This window comes from Heliangelus exortis, chromosome 3 (assembly GCF_036169615.1).
Source record: "Heliangelus exortis chromosome 3, bHelExo1.hap1, whole genome shotgun sequence".
Taxonomy (NCBI): Eukaryota; Metazoa; Chordata; class Aves; order Apodiformes; family Trochilidae; genus Heliangelus; species Heliangelus exortis.
Window position 1 is genome coordinate 81,136,426 of NC_092424.1, and position 17,083 is coordinate 81,153,508.

Genomic DNA, 17,083 nt, shown 5'->3' on the forward strand with positions numbered 1-17,083 from the left:
CTGACTGAATATCAGAAAAATCCTGACCTTATCAATTTGCCTTAATTATCAAATGTCTTCCTGATTTCAAGACTCACAGCATCTTGAGAAACAAATGTATACTTTAACTGCTGAAAAGAAGCAGCAGAGTTCTTGAGGCCAGGTGATACCAGGCCACTTAGCAAGGCTTTAAGGGTCAAATAGCATGCCTGACAATTTCCTTAACTACTGCCAGTGGACAGCAGAAAAGACATTCCCCTTGCCTAAAGGGGAGGAAGGTCCTTCTTACTCAGCCCTTCTGAGTACTATCTGATCACATTATTCTAATATCCAAGATACAGAAGAGTCTCTGTATCTACAGAAGTAGAATTCTCCCATTCAGTTTCATGAAAGAACAAGGCTCAAGCATGCTGGACTCATAATCAAAAATCTTCCATGTATGCTACATTAACTGTGGAAGTGGAGAGATATTTAATATTTGTCCTGATCATACAGTTATCCTAAGAAACACATTATTCCATGTCTTAATTTTCCCCATGAAAATGTTTTAGAGGACCAAAACCCCCACCAGAAATTACATGGTCACATTGAAATGGCAAGTCAAAGATAAAGATACAGTAACTTTGATCAGTAGGTATTTATGAAGATAAGCCAACATAAAACTACCTGGACTAGCATCTCCTTAGAGAAGGTGTTGAAATAGTAAGTGGCATGCTCCTCAGGATTGCTGTGCCTTGTACTTCTGGGTCCTACGAGGGCACCATTGTTATCAAAGCCTTCAAGCAAACAAGAGACAAGGCAAGTAAGTATTTGTCTCCTAGTAGAATATTTTGTCAATTTCTTTAAACAAGAAATCAACACACCAGCGCTGATAACTTACCAAGATGAAGTCCAAATAATGATGGCAAGAGAAAGATGATTTTATAGAGTTTAATACAGGAAACTAAGTGATACTTCCATGCAAGCATTTTGCACACATGTTACAAACTTCAGCTTTATGTAACATTATTAGCCAAATTACATCTTGTACAAAAGAAACAAATATTCACAAACACTACAAAAAACATAGTCCTGGATTATCTTCAAGAAACATGCCTCACAAATATATTTCAATATAAATATTTGTATGAGAACACAAAATTCAGTATATTAAATACAATGATGTGATCATCAAAGCACACTGACCTGACTAAGGAACTTAGAGAGAATGTACATCACATTACACAAACCCAACTTTGTTATTCAATACTATATGGAGACAGACATTTGTTTTTTAATCTTTTGTCTTTTTTTAACCAAGTAGATTTCTTTATTCTGCAAAAAAAATAGGCTTGAGGAAAAAATTTTTTTTAAATTATAAAAATTAAGTCTGTTAGGACACTACTCCGTTCCACAGAAGTTTTCCACAGTTTTTGCCCTGAAGTCACAAAAATAGAAGAAAAGTCTGAGAAGATGCATGACCTTTAGCAGCAACTTAAAACTGATGATTAAGATAACCTGGATTAAAGACATGTAATGTGATTTTTAATGCCTAAAAAATTAATAGACCTCTCCCAGCTATAAAATAATAGCTAACACCAGAACTAAATAATGTCATGCAGAACAACAGAATTCTGACAGGTTCAGCACAACTGACTCTCCTCCCTCAATGTTTTACATAAGTAGGATGTCATGATAATATCATAATAATATCATGACAGACAGCCCACTGTGTCAAGCAAAAAAAAAGTAAAAAAGCTGTATTGCCTGAAGGTCTGTCCAAATATAAAGCAGATAGAGTCACTAGCTGTCCACAAAACAGGACCAGTTACTGAGACTATAAAACTATCTTCTGAAGTTACACTGTCTGTCAGTGTAGACAATGCTCATGAAATAGCTGTAGAAGTTTCCACAGTTAAAAAACCCAGCATGATATATTAAACACACAATACCTTTTCAATGTCAGAAAAAAAACATATTTAATCCATCAAATTTAAATGAAACAGTAGTGTAGGGCTTAATCTGGAAATTATTTTTTCCCTAAATTGAAAAATGTAAGTAGGAACCATGACAGTGCATTTCAGTTTCTTTAAAAGAGGAGTAATTTGCAAGTCAGTGTCTTGAGACATGATTAACTAAAGAAACTAGGATTTTTTATATTTATTTTCTAAATCCCTGCAACTTCAGCTGAAATGAAACCAATCCCCTCATGCAAAACACTGTTGCTGTCTTCATCCCTCCCTTTGTAACTTCAGTTCTCTCATGTCCCTTGACTACTTCCTTAATTCCAACACTTCCAATTTTCTAATTTCTAGTTTTCTACATATTACCTAAATACCTATTACCATCTGTTACATTCTTCTGATTACACATTAGTTTCATATAAAAAAAATGTGTATTTTATTGATATTCTGCCATTTGGTAGAAGCAAAAGTGTTGATCCTGCCACTGATCAATTTTTACCCCAGAAAAGCATTGATATAACATTAAAGTTGCAAGGAGAATATTTTTGAGTTGTAATTCAACCACAGAAACACCTAATGAAGCTCAAAGATTGCTTACTCAGGCCTCTATCAAAGCAGTACCAATATTTTTCCACATAATTAATTTCTGTAATTCCTGTTTTTCCCGGTATATGTTTTCAGGGAGACAGAAGTTGCCTTCTAGTGTCTCTTTACACAGGCCTGGTGCTCCAAGCTCTAGCCCTGTCTGTGGCCCATAATTGCTGCTACAGGAATATTTACCAATAATTCATGTAACACGACCGAGCTCCAGCATGACACTCTTCATCTTTTATGCCCACGGAGAGTTACACTGCCATTCTCCCTTATGATACAGACTAACTATTTCATTTTTCCAAGAATCTTTCTCCAAAATATAGAAAAATACTTATGATTATATGATCATACATATGATCCTCCCTTCACTTTCAGTGAACAATGGGATGAAATACAATCCTACCTAGAAGCCATGCATAAAGCCTCCGGTTGAGTGACATGTCCCTGCGCAGCACTACATGAAGGGCTGCTGACAAAATTCTGATCATATCCGGACGTGTTGCCTGAAAAAGTCAGAAACACCACTAAATTTAGCCATGAAAAGTTACATTTCTTCTATGTTGGCATCTTAATGTGCACTAAAACGTAGTTAGTTTCTTGGAACTGACACTTTGTAATAGTATACACCCTTTATGAACAGCAAAATATTTGACTCTATTGATAGCTCATTTCTGTTACACAAAAATCACTGAAGTCTTTTGAATACCTTTCCATCTCCTACTACTGTGTTTTATATGTTTCAATATTTTTTTAAATTGCTTTATTGATAAATTCACAATTCTAAAACTTAAAAAGTAACACTCCAAATATTCCTGTATTAATATGAACAAACCACTTCCACAAGCAGCAACACATTTCTTTTTACAGGAAAGTGCAGCTTTTCTGTGTTTTATAACAAGGTGACAATCAACCCTGTATAAACTTTCCTCCAGGAGTAAAATACATAATGAACCATTTAAAAAAAGACAATGACTAACCACAAATACAGTAAAAAAAAAAAATTAAAAAAATCTGTAAGTTGGAATGTCTGTCTCCTACTATTGCTATGGCTAACTACTTACCCCAACCAATTATGATTTTTTAATTCTCTAGTGTTCTGAATCAGTTATGCTAAGAAGATTAACTTTTCTGCTTTTGAACACCTAGAACTGTAAACTTGCACGTGAAATGATAATTTGTTTTCTTGTCAAATTAGAGCAAATTAAAGTCTTCTGCACAGACCAAACATCATAATTTGTATTGGGTTTTCATATAGGGAAGCTGAAATCAACTTAAAAATAAAACATGAATTTAAAAAGCAGAAGGGCAGAGATCATGACACAAAAATAGTCAAACTTATCAAAGAAACTCACATATGGCTCTTGCTCAAGCCTGGAGAAAACAGTTAAGAAGATCGAATAAATATTGCTACAGACTTTAAAAATTCAGTACATTTAGAAGTTTACCAATTCATCTCATGTTCACAACGTACCTGGCTCATGTGGAAAGGAAAACAAAAAAGGATAAGGTCCAACGTGCTCCTCTGTACTAAAACACTGGTATCTTGCACTGATGTGCTTACTGCTTCCACCTGAAGTAACAGCAGACCCCCCAAAAATAGTTATTTACTGCATTAATTCAAGAAGGTGGATTTAAGACAACATTCACAAAACAGGAACAGTTGTTTATAAATACTGATATATATCAAATGAAATAATTTTAAAATTTTGAATAATGAAACAAGATAAAAAAGGGAAATAGAGTTTCACCACTGAGGAAAAATATACTCACAGATTCCCTGAGCTATCCAAATATTAAGCTTTTGCTTTTTTTAGATTACCAATGAACACCTTACATTTAAAAGACAAAATAGTACTCTATTTTTTAAAAACTACATTAAAATTCAACTGCTTTTCATTGATGCGTGTAATAAATGTAAAGTTCTACACAAAAACTAAGTAGTTCTGAAACAGCTTTGCAATACTTTTATCATGGACATAAACATCAGCTTAACTGAAACTATTACAAAGAGAAATGCATTTTTATCTCTTCAAATACAGCAAAGGCATCTAACCCCACTGGAAGTATATTATATAAACAAGCAACACCAATGTCTCCACTGTTCCAACAAAGCATTACCATTAATTCAATGTCACTGCCAATGATGTAGAGTTGATCCTCCATTGAAAGCTTCCTGTTCAGGTGGGAGAGGACATAGGTGATGCCAGGCAAGCGAACTGCAGGGCTGGTGAGGAGGCTGCCCCAGAGAGCACTGTAGAATGCTGACTGATCCACAGCCGAGGCGACCTTCTCCAGCAGGGTGTTTGTTCTGCCATAAAACCAAATCAGCTGAATCAGGACATGCATCACAGCCCCCTGCCCTCACTTTTCATAAATATAAAAATAAATCGTTAGAGGAAGGTCAAAACTTTCTTCTGAGAGGCCAAGAGAAGCCCCAGTTATACAATGAATGTTATCATGCAGGCTGAACTGAGTAAGCCAACAAGCAAGAGTGAGCCAGGCCAATCTGGCTTGCAAAATGCTTATGTCTGCCCACAGCTTCTCCTTATGTATTCCTTATGTTCAAAGAGCCAAATAACTTCTTCATCTCCTACTTAAAGCCAAGTGTTGCTACAGACAGAGGTTTTCAGAGAGACAGCAGGAAAGCCTAGCTACTGGGGGAAAAAAAAACCTCCTTGCACTTCTGGCAATATCAGGGCATAAAATTATCACACATGAATCCCTTTCCCCTGCCCTCATTTCCTCCCCACTCCTGTGGCAGCACCTGTAGACCCTATGGCAGGCCCCAGAAGGCAGGGTGAGTAGCCCTTATTCCCTGTTGTAGTGATGCCAACTACAGCGTCTTTACTTATGAAGAAATAAAAAAAGACAAAGTTAATTTGCTCTTCACATACAAGGTGTGAAAATTCTAGCTTCTGAGGTGGAAATAGTAAGAATATGCAAGCGTGGGAATAATTTTAAGAACTCAAAGTCTTGGAATGTATCTACATCCTTTAGCATGTTAAGATACTACCCCAAGACACCATGGTCAAGATAAGCAGGGATTAAGTTTGCTGGATAACAAGAGCTGTTACCTTCCAGACCACTACACAAGAAACAGAGTATTAAGCTATAAAGATAGGTGGATTATTGCTGTCTCTCACACAGGTGGTTTAATGACAATTTAGATATCATAATGAGTAAATATGAATGATGGAAGCTTTGTTTGTGATCTTAAATTCTGTTGATACGTATTTTAGACCAGGACTAATATGGCAGTTCTACTTTACAGAAAACCCATGGAAAAAAAACAATCTACAGATCTCAATTCAGAACAATAATCACAGAATCATTTATGTTTGAAAAGACCTTAGGATAGGAGTCCAACTGTCAACCTAGCACTGCCAAGTCCACTACTAAAACCACATCCCTAACCACCTCATCTATCATACCATACTATGCCATTGCAATTAATATGACTGGATGAAACAAAATACCACCTATCTTAAAAAATAAATAAAAATTCACATATAAGTATTTCATCAAAAGTTGCAAGAAAAGACCCTACCAAACAAAGCATATGACCTTATCAGCAGATCTATCCTTACCTTTCATAATACTCTGACCCCTCCTCTAACCCAGGCAGAATCCCAGTTAATAGTCCTTGCAGTCCTGGTTTCAATGTTTTCCCCAAAGGGAGGTAATAAATCTCATACAGACTCAGTAATGTTGGCTTGACAGACATAGCAGCATTGGCAAGGAGTGGAAATAGTCCAGAACTGTGAAGAGTAAAATTTATCAGGTATTAGGAAGCTTCTAATGTGAGACAATTCCATTTATACCTTAAAATTATTACATGCACATCCAGTATATAGCTATAAGTACCAGGTTTTTATCTTAGAATTTTGCAGAGGCACAGACCACCACACACTTTGACTGCTTTATGGATTGACAGGATAGTATGCCAAGGTTAATATTACTTTTTTTAATATTGTGATAGCAAGCACTGAAGGCCCAGAAACTACTTCTTTCACCAATAAAACAAATCTGATAAACCAGAATCATGTTATTTTTGCCCATGCTGAACTACCTCACAACAACAATTGTATTTAAAAAAACACATTGTCTTTGTACTTACTAAGAAAAAACAAAGATGGATGAGAACATTTAGATAATTTATAGAAACATTCTTCTATAAGAAAGATAATTACTGATGCTTTATTTCACCAAATAACCTAAAGATAAAATCTAAGACTTTCATGCTGTTAAGCAGCAAAGTATACATTTACAACAGAAATTCAGTTTGTAAACAGATTCTCAAGCTAACAATAAACCCACTGTTCATGATGCAGCACATAAAGGATTGAAAACATTAGAAATATGTTTGTAAACATTTTAAGTATGTTTTGAGTTTACTATGAATGTAAATGTAAATTCAGGAAAGTTACAAATGTCATCAGGTAGGGTGAAGCTATATACATACTACAAACATTTTTGCTATTTCTAGTAAACATCATAAGTTGTTACACACAGTACCAATAATCAAAGGCATATAAGTAAAACAGCAATTTTCAAAATCACTAAGCACTCAGATCAGAAGATGCCTGACATAGGAAGAACACTAGGGAGTAAAATATACAGGTACAAATATATTATTAATAAAAACAACCCAAAAAAACCCAAAAACCAATCAACCAAAAAAAAAAACAAAAAAAACCAAAAAACCAAAAAAAACCCTCTTTGTGGATACAATGTTATAAGTGTTACAGGGAAAAGAATTTCCAAAGGAACAAAGTGTTTACAAAAAATATTTTTGCCTTTATCGATCTAGAAGAACCACAGTTTCACCATTGTCAATTGATTTGTTTTCTGCAGAAAATGACTTCTTGTTCAATAAGCAGCACACTACCCCTCCCAGTCTCTCTTTGTAAGGCTACAACTCATCCCTCAAGATTTGATGTTCAAACACTGTCATTCTGCTTTTATGAAAAATAGTGGAATCTCTGATACTGCCTTAACGTGAATGTCACTCTTTTCCCAAGCATCAGTAACAAGGGCTTTTAGTTACATTACATAGGGTAGCATTTTCCACTGTCCTAAAACTTCCTGTTAAAAAATATTTTGCAGCTACTGAATCACTGCACAAGCAAAAAAATGCAAGCAGAGTTCACAGAATCTTTAAAAGCATGTGGAAACACAGAACTAAGACACTCCCCTCCACCCCACTCGCTCTTTCCTTTCCATTATCATCTGTTCTAGAGACCATGAGTGAGAAAAATTTTGTACTCGTCTTCCATTTGAACCAAACAGAAAATCTTCCTGTTCTGTTGATTTGATTACTTGGAAGAGGAAGTTTCTTGCCAGAAACTATAATCAAATTATTTTCCAATACCACTTAAATTACAGTAGAAAAATGTAATGTGAATACATTGAAATAAGCATTAACATTTCAATTACTGCACATGCACAAAACTTTATCTATTTTGATGAAGAAATAATATATTTCAAGTTTGCTAGCACTTAAGTTGGCTCCTAAAAAAAGTTCAGGTGATCTTCTGAAGTAAGAGAAGAGTACTATACCATCACCAGTAATATGGTAGAAAGAAATTGATTGATTCTTGCTATATAATAAAGCAGTATTATCAATATAAAACGCAGAAAAGCAAAGGCACCTCAACCATGCATTTGCAATGGAGTTGTTTAAATTACAGTACCTGTAGAGGAAAAGATCTTTGGCCAGACGCTTGGGTCCAATGATTTTGAAAATGATCTCATAGGTTTCAAGTGCCTTTCGATGAACCCCTCCTGGCAGAGCTGGATGCAGACATTGTGCTAAGCGCTTGCCTATCGTCAGCTTTTTTGGTACTACCTGGTACTTTGCATTGTTCTGCAGTACCTGATAAATCAACACATTAAGAAAAAAAAGCACAGAACAAGTTGAAAATGTACCTTGGGTCGTTTTTTTGGTTTTTTTTTGCATTGCTTTTCACTTGCACGCTTGCTGTAGGTGGAGTTGTGAAGGCATTTAGAAGTTCATTCACAATGGGCTCCATACTCACAGCTTGACCCTTTCATTTTTTGCTTCTTTCAGGGGCCAAAAATTACTATCTCCATTTATTAAAATCAATGCTGGTAACTTAAAGAGGACTACAAAACTGTGGGTGGTGAGTCTGGGATAACTTTAGGAAGCTGTCACACAGTGGGACAACACAGAGAATTTTATAGCTGCCAGAAACTATGTATCACTTCAGGACAGGAACATAGTTACATAGTTACACCTTCCGATTTTTCTTTCCCAATATCACTTTGTATACATGTGCCACAACAACTGTTATGACCAAAAAAATTAAATAAATGGGAGTTCATACAAAGAAATTATGCCACTGGCACTGTCAACTGTATTGTCACTTATTGATCTTCCACAAAATTTAAAGAGTAGACTGTAAATGCTTCACACCAGTCATTTTCTATGCCAAACTCTGCAAAGCTTCACACTGGTAAAATGTGTGTGTTCAAAGGGAATTCTATAAGCCTAACTAAAGATCCCTAGAAACACATGGGACTGATTAGATTTTTAAGGATATCAGGATCTGTATGCATTTGTAAAAAGCTATTAAAGATCACAATTACATTACAGATCCAACATATTAACTTTAAAATAGACTAGAATGAAAACACTGTCTGGTCAATGAACGATTCACCCATCATTTTGTAACCCATGCTTCATAAAATTACTGCTGATTTTTACACTGGCTGCTACTTCTCACACTATTCCAATAGCATTAGAAGTAAATATTAGTAATAAAAAAGATGTTGCACCTACTTCCACTAGAAATATAACTAACTTTTCCCTTTACTTACAATAAGAAAGGGTTCAACTCTAAGACTTGAAAAGGCATTTGTTTCATTTGTTTGCTCTTTGCACACACCCAACATTTGGCTCAGGCTGCTAAAATATTTGCAGGAATATTAGACTGCTAGAACCTTGCACTTCTGCACTTTTACCCCAATACTCTTTGTCAGTTCCTGAATCTCTTCTGAGAGCACCTGCTAGGCATACCTTGTTTAGCTTTCCAAGTGCTGATATTAAATCTGCCCATTCGCTGGAATATTCAAAGTTCTTCAGTGCCTTGTCAACAGCTGCTACATAGTTTCTGTACTTGGAATCAGTCAGTAACTCCAGCTCCTCCGTGTTCATCCTCCCAGGGTGTCCCCACTAGAGACGAGCTTGCAATTCATGTACAGACATTACCTGTTTAAAAAAAGAGAGACATATTAAAAGAACTTTGTATAAAGAGCACTGCATTTTCCCTCAAAGGCATTATAAAATACCAATCTAAAATCAGTTTACAGCAAGCACTAAACCAAAGCTAACACACTCTACACAAATAGAAAAAGAAAAAAAGAGAACACCCCCACAAATCGAGAAAAAATGTCCTAGAAAATTCATGTCCTGCTTCTCACAAAAAGTATTGTTTATTCTCAAAAATTCAATAAAAGGGATCTTTTGCTTTCTTTTTTTCCTCCTCTGGCAAGAAAAAACCCCAACATTTTCCTCACCAGAAAAACCCACCTTACCATAAAAGAAAACTTCTGAAAGGACAAGACACCAATCTTTCTGAATCACTTCCAGGCAGGAGACAAGAAGGGAGAACACAAACAATAGTCACACACTGTTCAAGTGTATTTCCATGCATCAACACTTCCTTTTATAATACCTGATATTCTAATTCAGCCACGTAGCTCTACTTTGCTTTATGTTATCCTCATCCATGCACAACAAAAGTCTGTGTTTATGAGTATTCTGTAATCAGAGGCTTTTGCAATTTGCTCTCTGTATTTTCATCACATGGCAGTCTACACCAAGTAATTAAGACACCCCAGTTCCAGGAACACCACCTCATTCTTCTATGGGCCATCACTATTTATTTCATTAAACTGAATTGCTATTAAATCCCAATTGCTACTTAGCCCCCAAGTAGCTACAACTCAATGTTAAATTCTATTGTAGCATGTCTGCCTCTGAAAAGGCAGCTTTTTGCCCTTTGTAATTGGGGTCTTTTGGGAGTTCTCTCTGATGCTCAGCTTCAGAAAAGACTTCATACTCTGCAGATGCTGCTGCTTTCTTGATTAAAGGAAAAAAGCGCAGCAGGTTGACGCATGACAGACAAAAACCCAAAACCAAACAAAACCAACCAAACAAAAAACCACCCAAACTGAAAAAATCTACCAACCAACCAAAAACTAAACCACAAAAAAAAAACAACACACCCCCTCCACCCCCCCCCCCAAAAAAAAACCCCAAACCACAACAACAGCAACAACAAAAACGAAAAACCAAAAAACACAACAAAAAAAAACCCAACCCAACCATAGAACATGGTATAAAGAAGCTGTATTCATGAGACTTTCTACCAGGTACAATAAGTGAGTCATGCTGAAAACAGCAGCTTTAGTGAACCCTTCCAAACCTACTGGAGAAGATGCCTCATTGGCCCCTATTCCCAGTGAGCAGCAATGACAAAATAGCAGGACTGTTTGAAATGAAAAATTCATATGAAATAACAGAGCAGAAGAATTAGGAGAAATAAAAAGCAACACTGATTTCTGGTGGTTCTGCAGTTGAGGGAGACAATAAAAACACTTTAAATTCTGCTCAGTATAAAGTGCTTTAGGAGCAATCAGGAAAGAATTACAATTCAACTGGCATTACTTCATGTAACTGTAGTGTGTGCCACTTTTGAGCAAGATGCATCAAAAAACACAAACACTTTTCTGACTTTAAGCATATATGATCAATTTTAAGTGTTTTATATGAACATAAAAATTCCTCCCTTGGTACTTTTCTTACCAAAACAGCTACAAAGCTGCTATTTAGTAACTTTGTCAACAGTTTCCATAAGGAGTTACCACAGACTGAACAACAACCATAGGATCAGTTACCAAGTATTTTCAGATAACTGAACGGCAAATCCTTGCCACGTTCTTGAAAAAACTCCAAAACCTACAAACTACATCACTATTTGTTGTGTTTTACTTTTTCAGCACTCCAAAAAGCAAAATTAAGAAAGCTGTACTCTGACATCTCCAAACTATGACAGCAGTAAACCAGGCTCAAAATTTCATGATTGATACCTCAATGTACCCTGGCAGATTTTAGCTCTCTAAAAAAACCTAATTCCTTTAACTAGCAGGTCCTTCTGAAGATAATTTGGTAAGAACTCAGCTTTTTAATTTTGTTTTTTAGTGCTAGAACAACATTAAATAGTTGCTTCAGTCACAGACAGTACACCAGCACTCTGACTCTCGTCCCATAACTTTCATGTGCAGGTAAATACAAGGTGTCAGACAAAGCATCATCACATTTACCTTTTCTTCTACAAAACAACCCAAATTCTGCATTAATTATTTCTCCATCCTTATTACAATCTTTCTTCTGCTAATGTTCATCTCCTGGTTTCTTGGATTTTAAGGAAAGTTGCAAGAAAGAAGAACGGGATGAACAAAGAGAAGAAAAAGAGCTGGGACACCAGGAGGGAATAAAAAGCCCGGGTATTACAAACCTTCTGCACCCCTGATTCTGATGGCAGACTAATAATGACACATTGCCTCCAAGGTAGAACAGAAATGCAATCCATTATTTAAAAACCATATTCTGGCTGCCAAATTCATAGAACTTGCAATACCCCACCGGCATAAAGCACTTAGGTCTCACTTTCTATTTTTTAAAAAAGGGGTACTTCGTGTTGTTTTATTTTACAACAACCATCTTTGGATTAAATCCAGAAAAAAGATGGTTTGCTTTGAAAAGAAGCTGTAGAATGCCAAAAGATTTCTCAGAGACAGCTGCACAAGTGCCAGTGTCTGATTCTCCAAAAGTAAAATAAATTATTACACTAAAAAAGAAGAAAGGCCAACATACAAAAACAGCATAGTTCTCATTTTTCCAAGCAAAAAAGGATGGTGAGTGAACTTGACAGAGCAGATAATGCTTTCAGAGTCAAGAAAGAATCCCTTTTTTTATCCAGCTAATTCAGAATTCTCAAATGTTAAACAAAACCAGCAGGAACTCAGGCTAAATAGGGAACTTTTTTCAGACTTACAAACTGAAAAGAATATTCTGTTTCTTTTAAAAACAAAAAGCATGAACAACTTTGACTAAATTACCTACACTTTTAGACAAGTCTATTGCAGACCAGCTGATGCTAATGAACTTACTCTCTTACCATGTAACATACTTTCTACCATGTATTCTTACTGATACCTTTCTGTTCTCCTCAACTATAAAACTATAGATTTAACATTTCATTTTACAGTACTATAATTATATGCAATGTTAAAGTTTAGCAATGTATATCATTGTGTAAGTATCACATCCTTATTCTTTCATGGTTTACTACTTTGAAAATGAGAGAAGTAATAAAATAGAATAAATCAAAATAATCCAAACGCTTCAAAGATTAAACCATTTACCTTGCCATTTCACAATCACCATTTAGTCAGCTTTCCTTGGAATGCTCTTTATTTATTTCCCTTTTTAAGTAAAGGTATGAGGAGCATAATCATTTGTTTTTGTTGGCTTTCTCCCTTTTGGCATAGCTAATGAGATGAGACAAGATTCTCAGATCAAAAGTTCAGTCACTCACATGAGTCTGGACAGAGGTAATCACTGACCTGCTAGAAGACCACATCTCCTCTTACTGAATTACAAACAGCAAATGGTGGTGTCTGAGTAGAACATTTATTATCAATAAGGAAAAAACTACCATAGAAGTGCTGTACACTTCAAACTACTTTATAAAACCATATTTCAGTCACAAGTAGTTGTAGAAGTAGGTCTTGACACTACCTTCCAATTCACCTTCTCTTGGGGATCAAAAAACCAGAAACTTCACAATTTTGGATATCCCTAGATACATAAAGAGTCTTCGAGTATGACTTTGACAAGGAAAGCAATTATGTGGGGCTGTGAATCTCCTTTTGCTGGGGGTTGTGTATGGTGAGTTGACAGACCAGCCTGCAGTTCTCTTCATCAATGAGGTGGTATTGGTTTTCCTCCGAGTCATGTTAAGATGAAATGGCTAGAGCCATGTTTTCCACAGCAAATGTTCATCCTTCACAACTCATGTGCCTAAAAGCCTTCTGTCTCACAACAAAAACTCTGAACCTGCTTAAGAGGCTCTGAGTGGTTTTTACGGAAGCTAAAGAAACATGATTGCAAAGAACAACTTCATCAACACTCACTTAATAAAAAGAGCTTTTATCTAAATTATGTCTCAATTTAATCACAAGGTTATAAGATTTCCTAAGAATTCATAACCTCTCCTTTACCTGTGGTATCCCAAAGCTCCTCTTCAGGTTTGATTTTCTATTGTTCCACTGTTACATTTATTAACCCTCACAGAATCACTCTAAAGGTCAGTTTCACACCAATTTGCAATTGGAGATAGGGTACAGTTCTGATTGCTGTGGAGCACAAATCTGCGTGCACCATGTCACTTCAAGAACCCTCAAGATTTGTTCCACGTACTGTAAGAACCTGAGCTCACAAACTGTTCCCTTTGATGCCCTCAGTTTCTGCTTTTCAATATTTCAGGGCTTTTCTAAAATTGTTTCTGGTTCAAGTGTGGCTATAGGATGTACAGTAAAAGAACAGATAATTAAAAAAGCAGATGAGAAACATTTCAAATCTAACAGTACTGAGCTATTGCTTTTCAAGCAGTGTACAGTGCCCACATGCCAAGCTGGTAACTGCAGAAACACATTTTTATTTAAATAGACTTAATACAAACACAGACTTGAATACATGGAAAACAGAAGCCTTGTCGTTTGATAATTTGTTATGCTTTGCTTCCCCACAGAAGCAGTTAAAAGCATGAATAGCAAAATAAATTTAGCGAACCCCAGGCCAGCCTCTTAAGATAAAAATAAAATGTTGGAAATACATATATTCTTCCATCACAAAAGATTTTCCAATTACAGCTAATTACTATAATTCGAAATTGATTTTGTACAGAGCCTTTTATTTGGGAAGTTTTCAGAGGTATCTCTAATGTCTTCTGAAGAATAAGAACCCTTTGAGCTTGTTGTTTTCACAGAATCATAGTTTTGGCCAACTGCTATTGAGTACAGTAATGAAAGATGCAAAACCCCCCATATTACCCAAATAAACAAACACAAAAAATGCAGACTGTATAATTAAATATAATTATCTGTGATCTCATTAGTATCCTGCAACAGCAGAGAGCACATAATAAGATTTAATATTGTGATTAATAACTTTCCAGTGCTATTCTACCCAGTCAAAATTCATAAATGGAACAGCTTATTACATATTTCCATAGAAAAAACAACACTGCTTTAGGTGTTCAAATTCCATTCCATTACAAAATTAAATCAGCATAATTATCTGTACATTACCCACTGGCAACTTCTAAATCAACACAAGATGTTTCCCTGAGCTGGGGTTGGGCTTTTTGCATGGCTGTATAGTGAGAGGATGAAGGGCAGGGGTTTAAAACTTGAAAAGGGGAGATTTAGGCTAGACAATAGGAAAAAATTCTTTCCTGTGAGGGTGGTGAGATGCTGGCACAGGTTGCTCAAGGAAGTTGTGGCTGCCCCCTCCCTGGAAGTGTTCAAGGCCAGGCTGGACCATAGAATCATAGAATTGGCTGGGTTGGAAGGGACCTCAGAGATCATCAAGTCCAACCCTTGATCCACTCCCGCTGCAGTTACCAGACCATGGCACTGAGTGCCACATCCAGTCTCTTTTTAAATATCTCCAAGGACGGAGAATCCACTACTTCCCGGGGCAGCCCATTCCAATGTCTGATCACCCTCTCCCTAAAGAAATTCTTTCTAATGTCCAACCTAAACCTCCCCTGGCACAACTTGAGACTGTGCCCTCTTGTCTTGCTGAGAGTTGCCTGGGAAAAGAGACCAACCCGCCCCGGCTCCAACCTCCTTTCAGGTAGTTGTAGAGAGTGATGAGGTCTCCTCTGAGCCTCCTCTTCTCCAGGCTGAACAGCCCCAGCTCCCTCAGCCTCTCCTCATAGGATCTGTGCTCGAGTCCCTTCACCAGCCTGGTTGCCCTCCTTTGGACCTGCTCCAGGACCTCGATATCCTTCCTGAACTGAGGGGCCCAGAACTGGACACAGCGCTGAGTACAGGGGCAGAATCTGTGGATGGGGCTTGTGAGCAACCTGGTCTGTTGGGAGATGTCCCTGCCCATGCAGGGGAGTTGGAACTGGATGATCTCTAAAGTCCATTCCAACCCAAACCATTCTATGATTCCATTACATGATTCTGTGACGCTTAAACAAGTATTAAAAGAGGGAAAACCAATGGCTTGTACTAGAGGTTAGATAAGGTACCCAACTGTATGCACTCCCTCCTGGTTTCACAATCGACAAAACGTGTTGATTAATTTATCATTACACAAAAACCAAATCATCAGTAAGAAGAAAGGAGAGCAACCTTTTCCTTCTTTTGCATATTCAAAAAGTCACAGAAGGACTTGACTAAAACTGTAAGTCTACCACTGATCACAGTCTGATAGAAATACAGAAGGTTTACAAAATGTCCTTTCAGCTACTACTGTTTTATGGTATTCCAAAGTCTGACTTAAACCACAAAGGAATCCATAAAGGAATAAAAAGCTTAAAAATTCATAAGGAACATACATACATTCTCTATTTGCCATTGCAAGAAAACAAATTTATAATTATGAACTATCTCTAAGAGAATGTATTTTCTTTAGAACACTTATTTTTTTTCAGAAGTAAAAAAGTATCAAATCTATTTCAGTTTCTCTACCTATCATATTATGCCTTAATTAGCATGCATTTTACATCTAAAATCTACAGAACTTCAGATAACCACACCTTTTATTTTAAATTATGCAAAATATCTAACATGACATATTAAAAAACAAATGCCATTTTAAGCCTGAATAACATAGTTGAGTGAAAAATGGGGAAAAAACTTCCTTGACTTTGTGCTTATCCTTCAATGCTCATCTGTAAGTACTTTTCTCATCCTCTTCTTCCCTTTGTTGACCACTGTACTGACTCACTAATATTTCAACATAGCTCTAGAACAGGTCACTATTTACGCTCATAATTTCAATTACACATTTGCATCCATCAACCAATCTGGGTAAAGGCATTTTTTTAAAAAAAATTTCTTCTCAGTCTTCAGGCTGAAATGCCAATAATAGGGAAGGAAGAATATAGCATTTAGATTTTTTCAATGCAGGCTTTGGGTTTTTTGTTTTTTATTTGATTGTTTGGGGGGGGTTATTTTTTATTTTATTTTGTTTGTTTGTGGGCTTTTTGCTTTTTTTTTTTTTTTTTTTTTTTTTTTAAATACACAAAAGATCTCCTCCTGGCATCAACCACTCACTTTCACAATGCCAAGCAAAACAGAAACACAAAATCCTTACTATGAAGTATAAGTATCATCCACTGTTCCCTAAACCAAAACAAACTGTTGCCATGATGAAAAAGGTTGGCTTGCACCCTGGATTGGAAGGTGTTTTTTCAGCTATCCAGAATCAAAACTGGAACATCATGCAGTTACGTTTCCAC

General features: G+C 36.3%; 1 protein-coding gene across 10 annotated transcripts in view; it reads right to left on the reverse strand.

The window, feature by feature from the left end:
* The window catches only part of DOP1A (DOP1 leucine zipper like protein A), a 61,288-nt gene that overhangs the window by 40,214 nt on the left and 3,991 nt on the right, over positions 1-17,083 (reverse strand). For 8 of the 10 annotated variants that reach the window (XR_011725363.1, XM_071741471.1, XM_071741465.1 and 5 more), the window contains exons 2-8: positions 9,556-9,747; positions 8,210-8,391; positions 6,104-6,274; positions 4,635-4,824; positions 3,988-4,086; positions 2,920-3,019; positions 646-755 (exon numbers count right to left, since the gene is read on the reverse strand). Coding sequence is in view for 9 of the 10 variants with exons in the window: in XM_071741471.1 (XP_071597572.1) it covers positions 646-755; positions 2,920-3,019; positions 3,988-4,086; positions 4,635-4,824; positions 6,104-6,274; positions 8,210-8,391; positions 9,556-9,693 (990 nt within the window). In the remaining variant the exon portion in view is untranslated. The remainder of the gene's footprint in view (positions 1-645; positions 756-2,919; positions 3,020-3,987; positions 4,087-4,634; positions 4,825-6,103; positions 6,275-8,209; positions 8,392-9,555; positions 9,748-17,083) is intronic. The other 2 variants (XM_071741470.1, XM_071741464.1) reach the window with 1 other exon arrangement.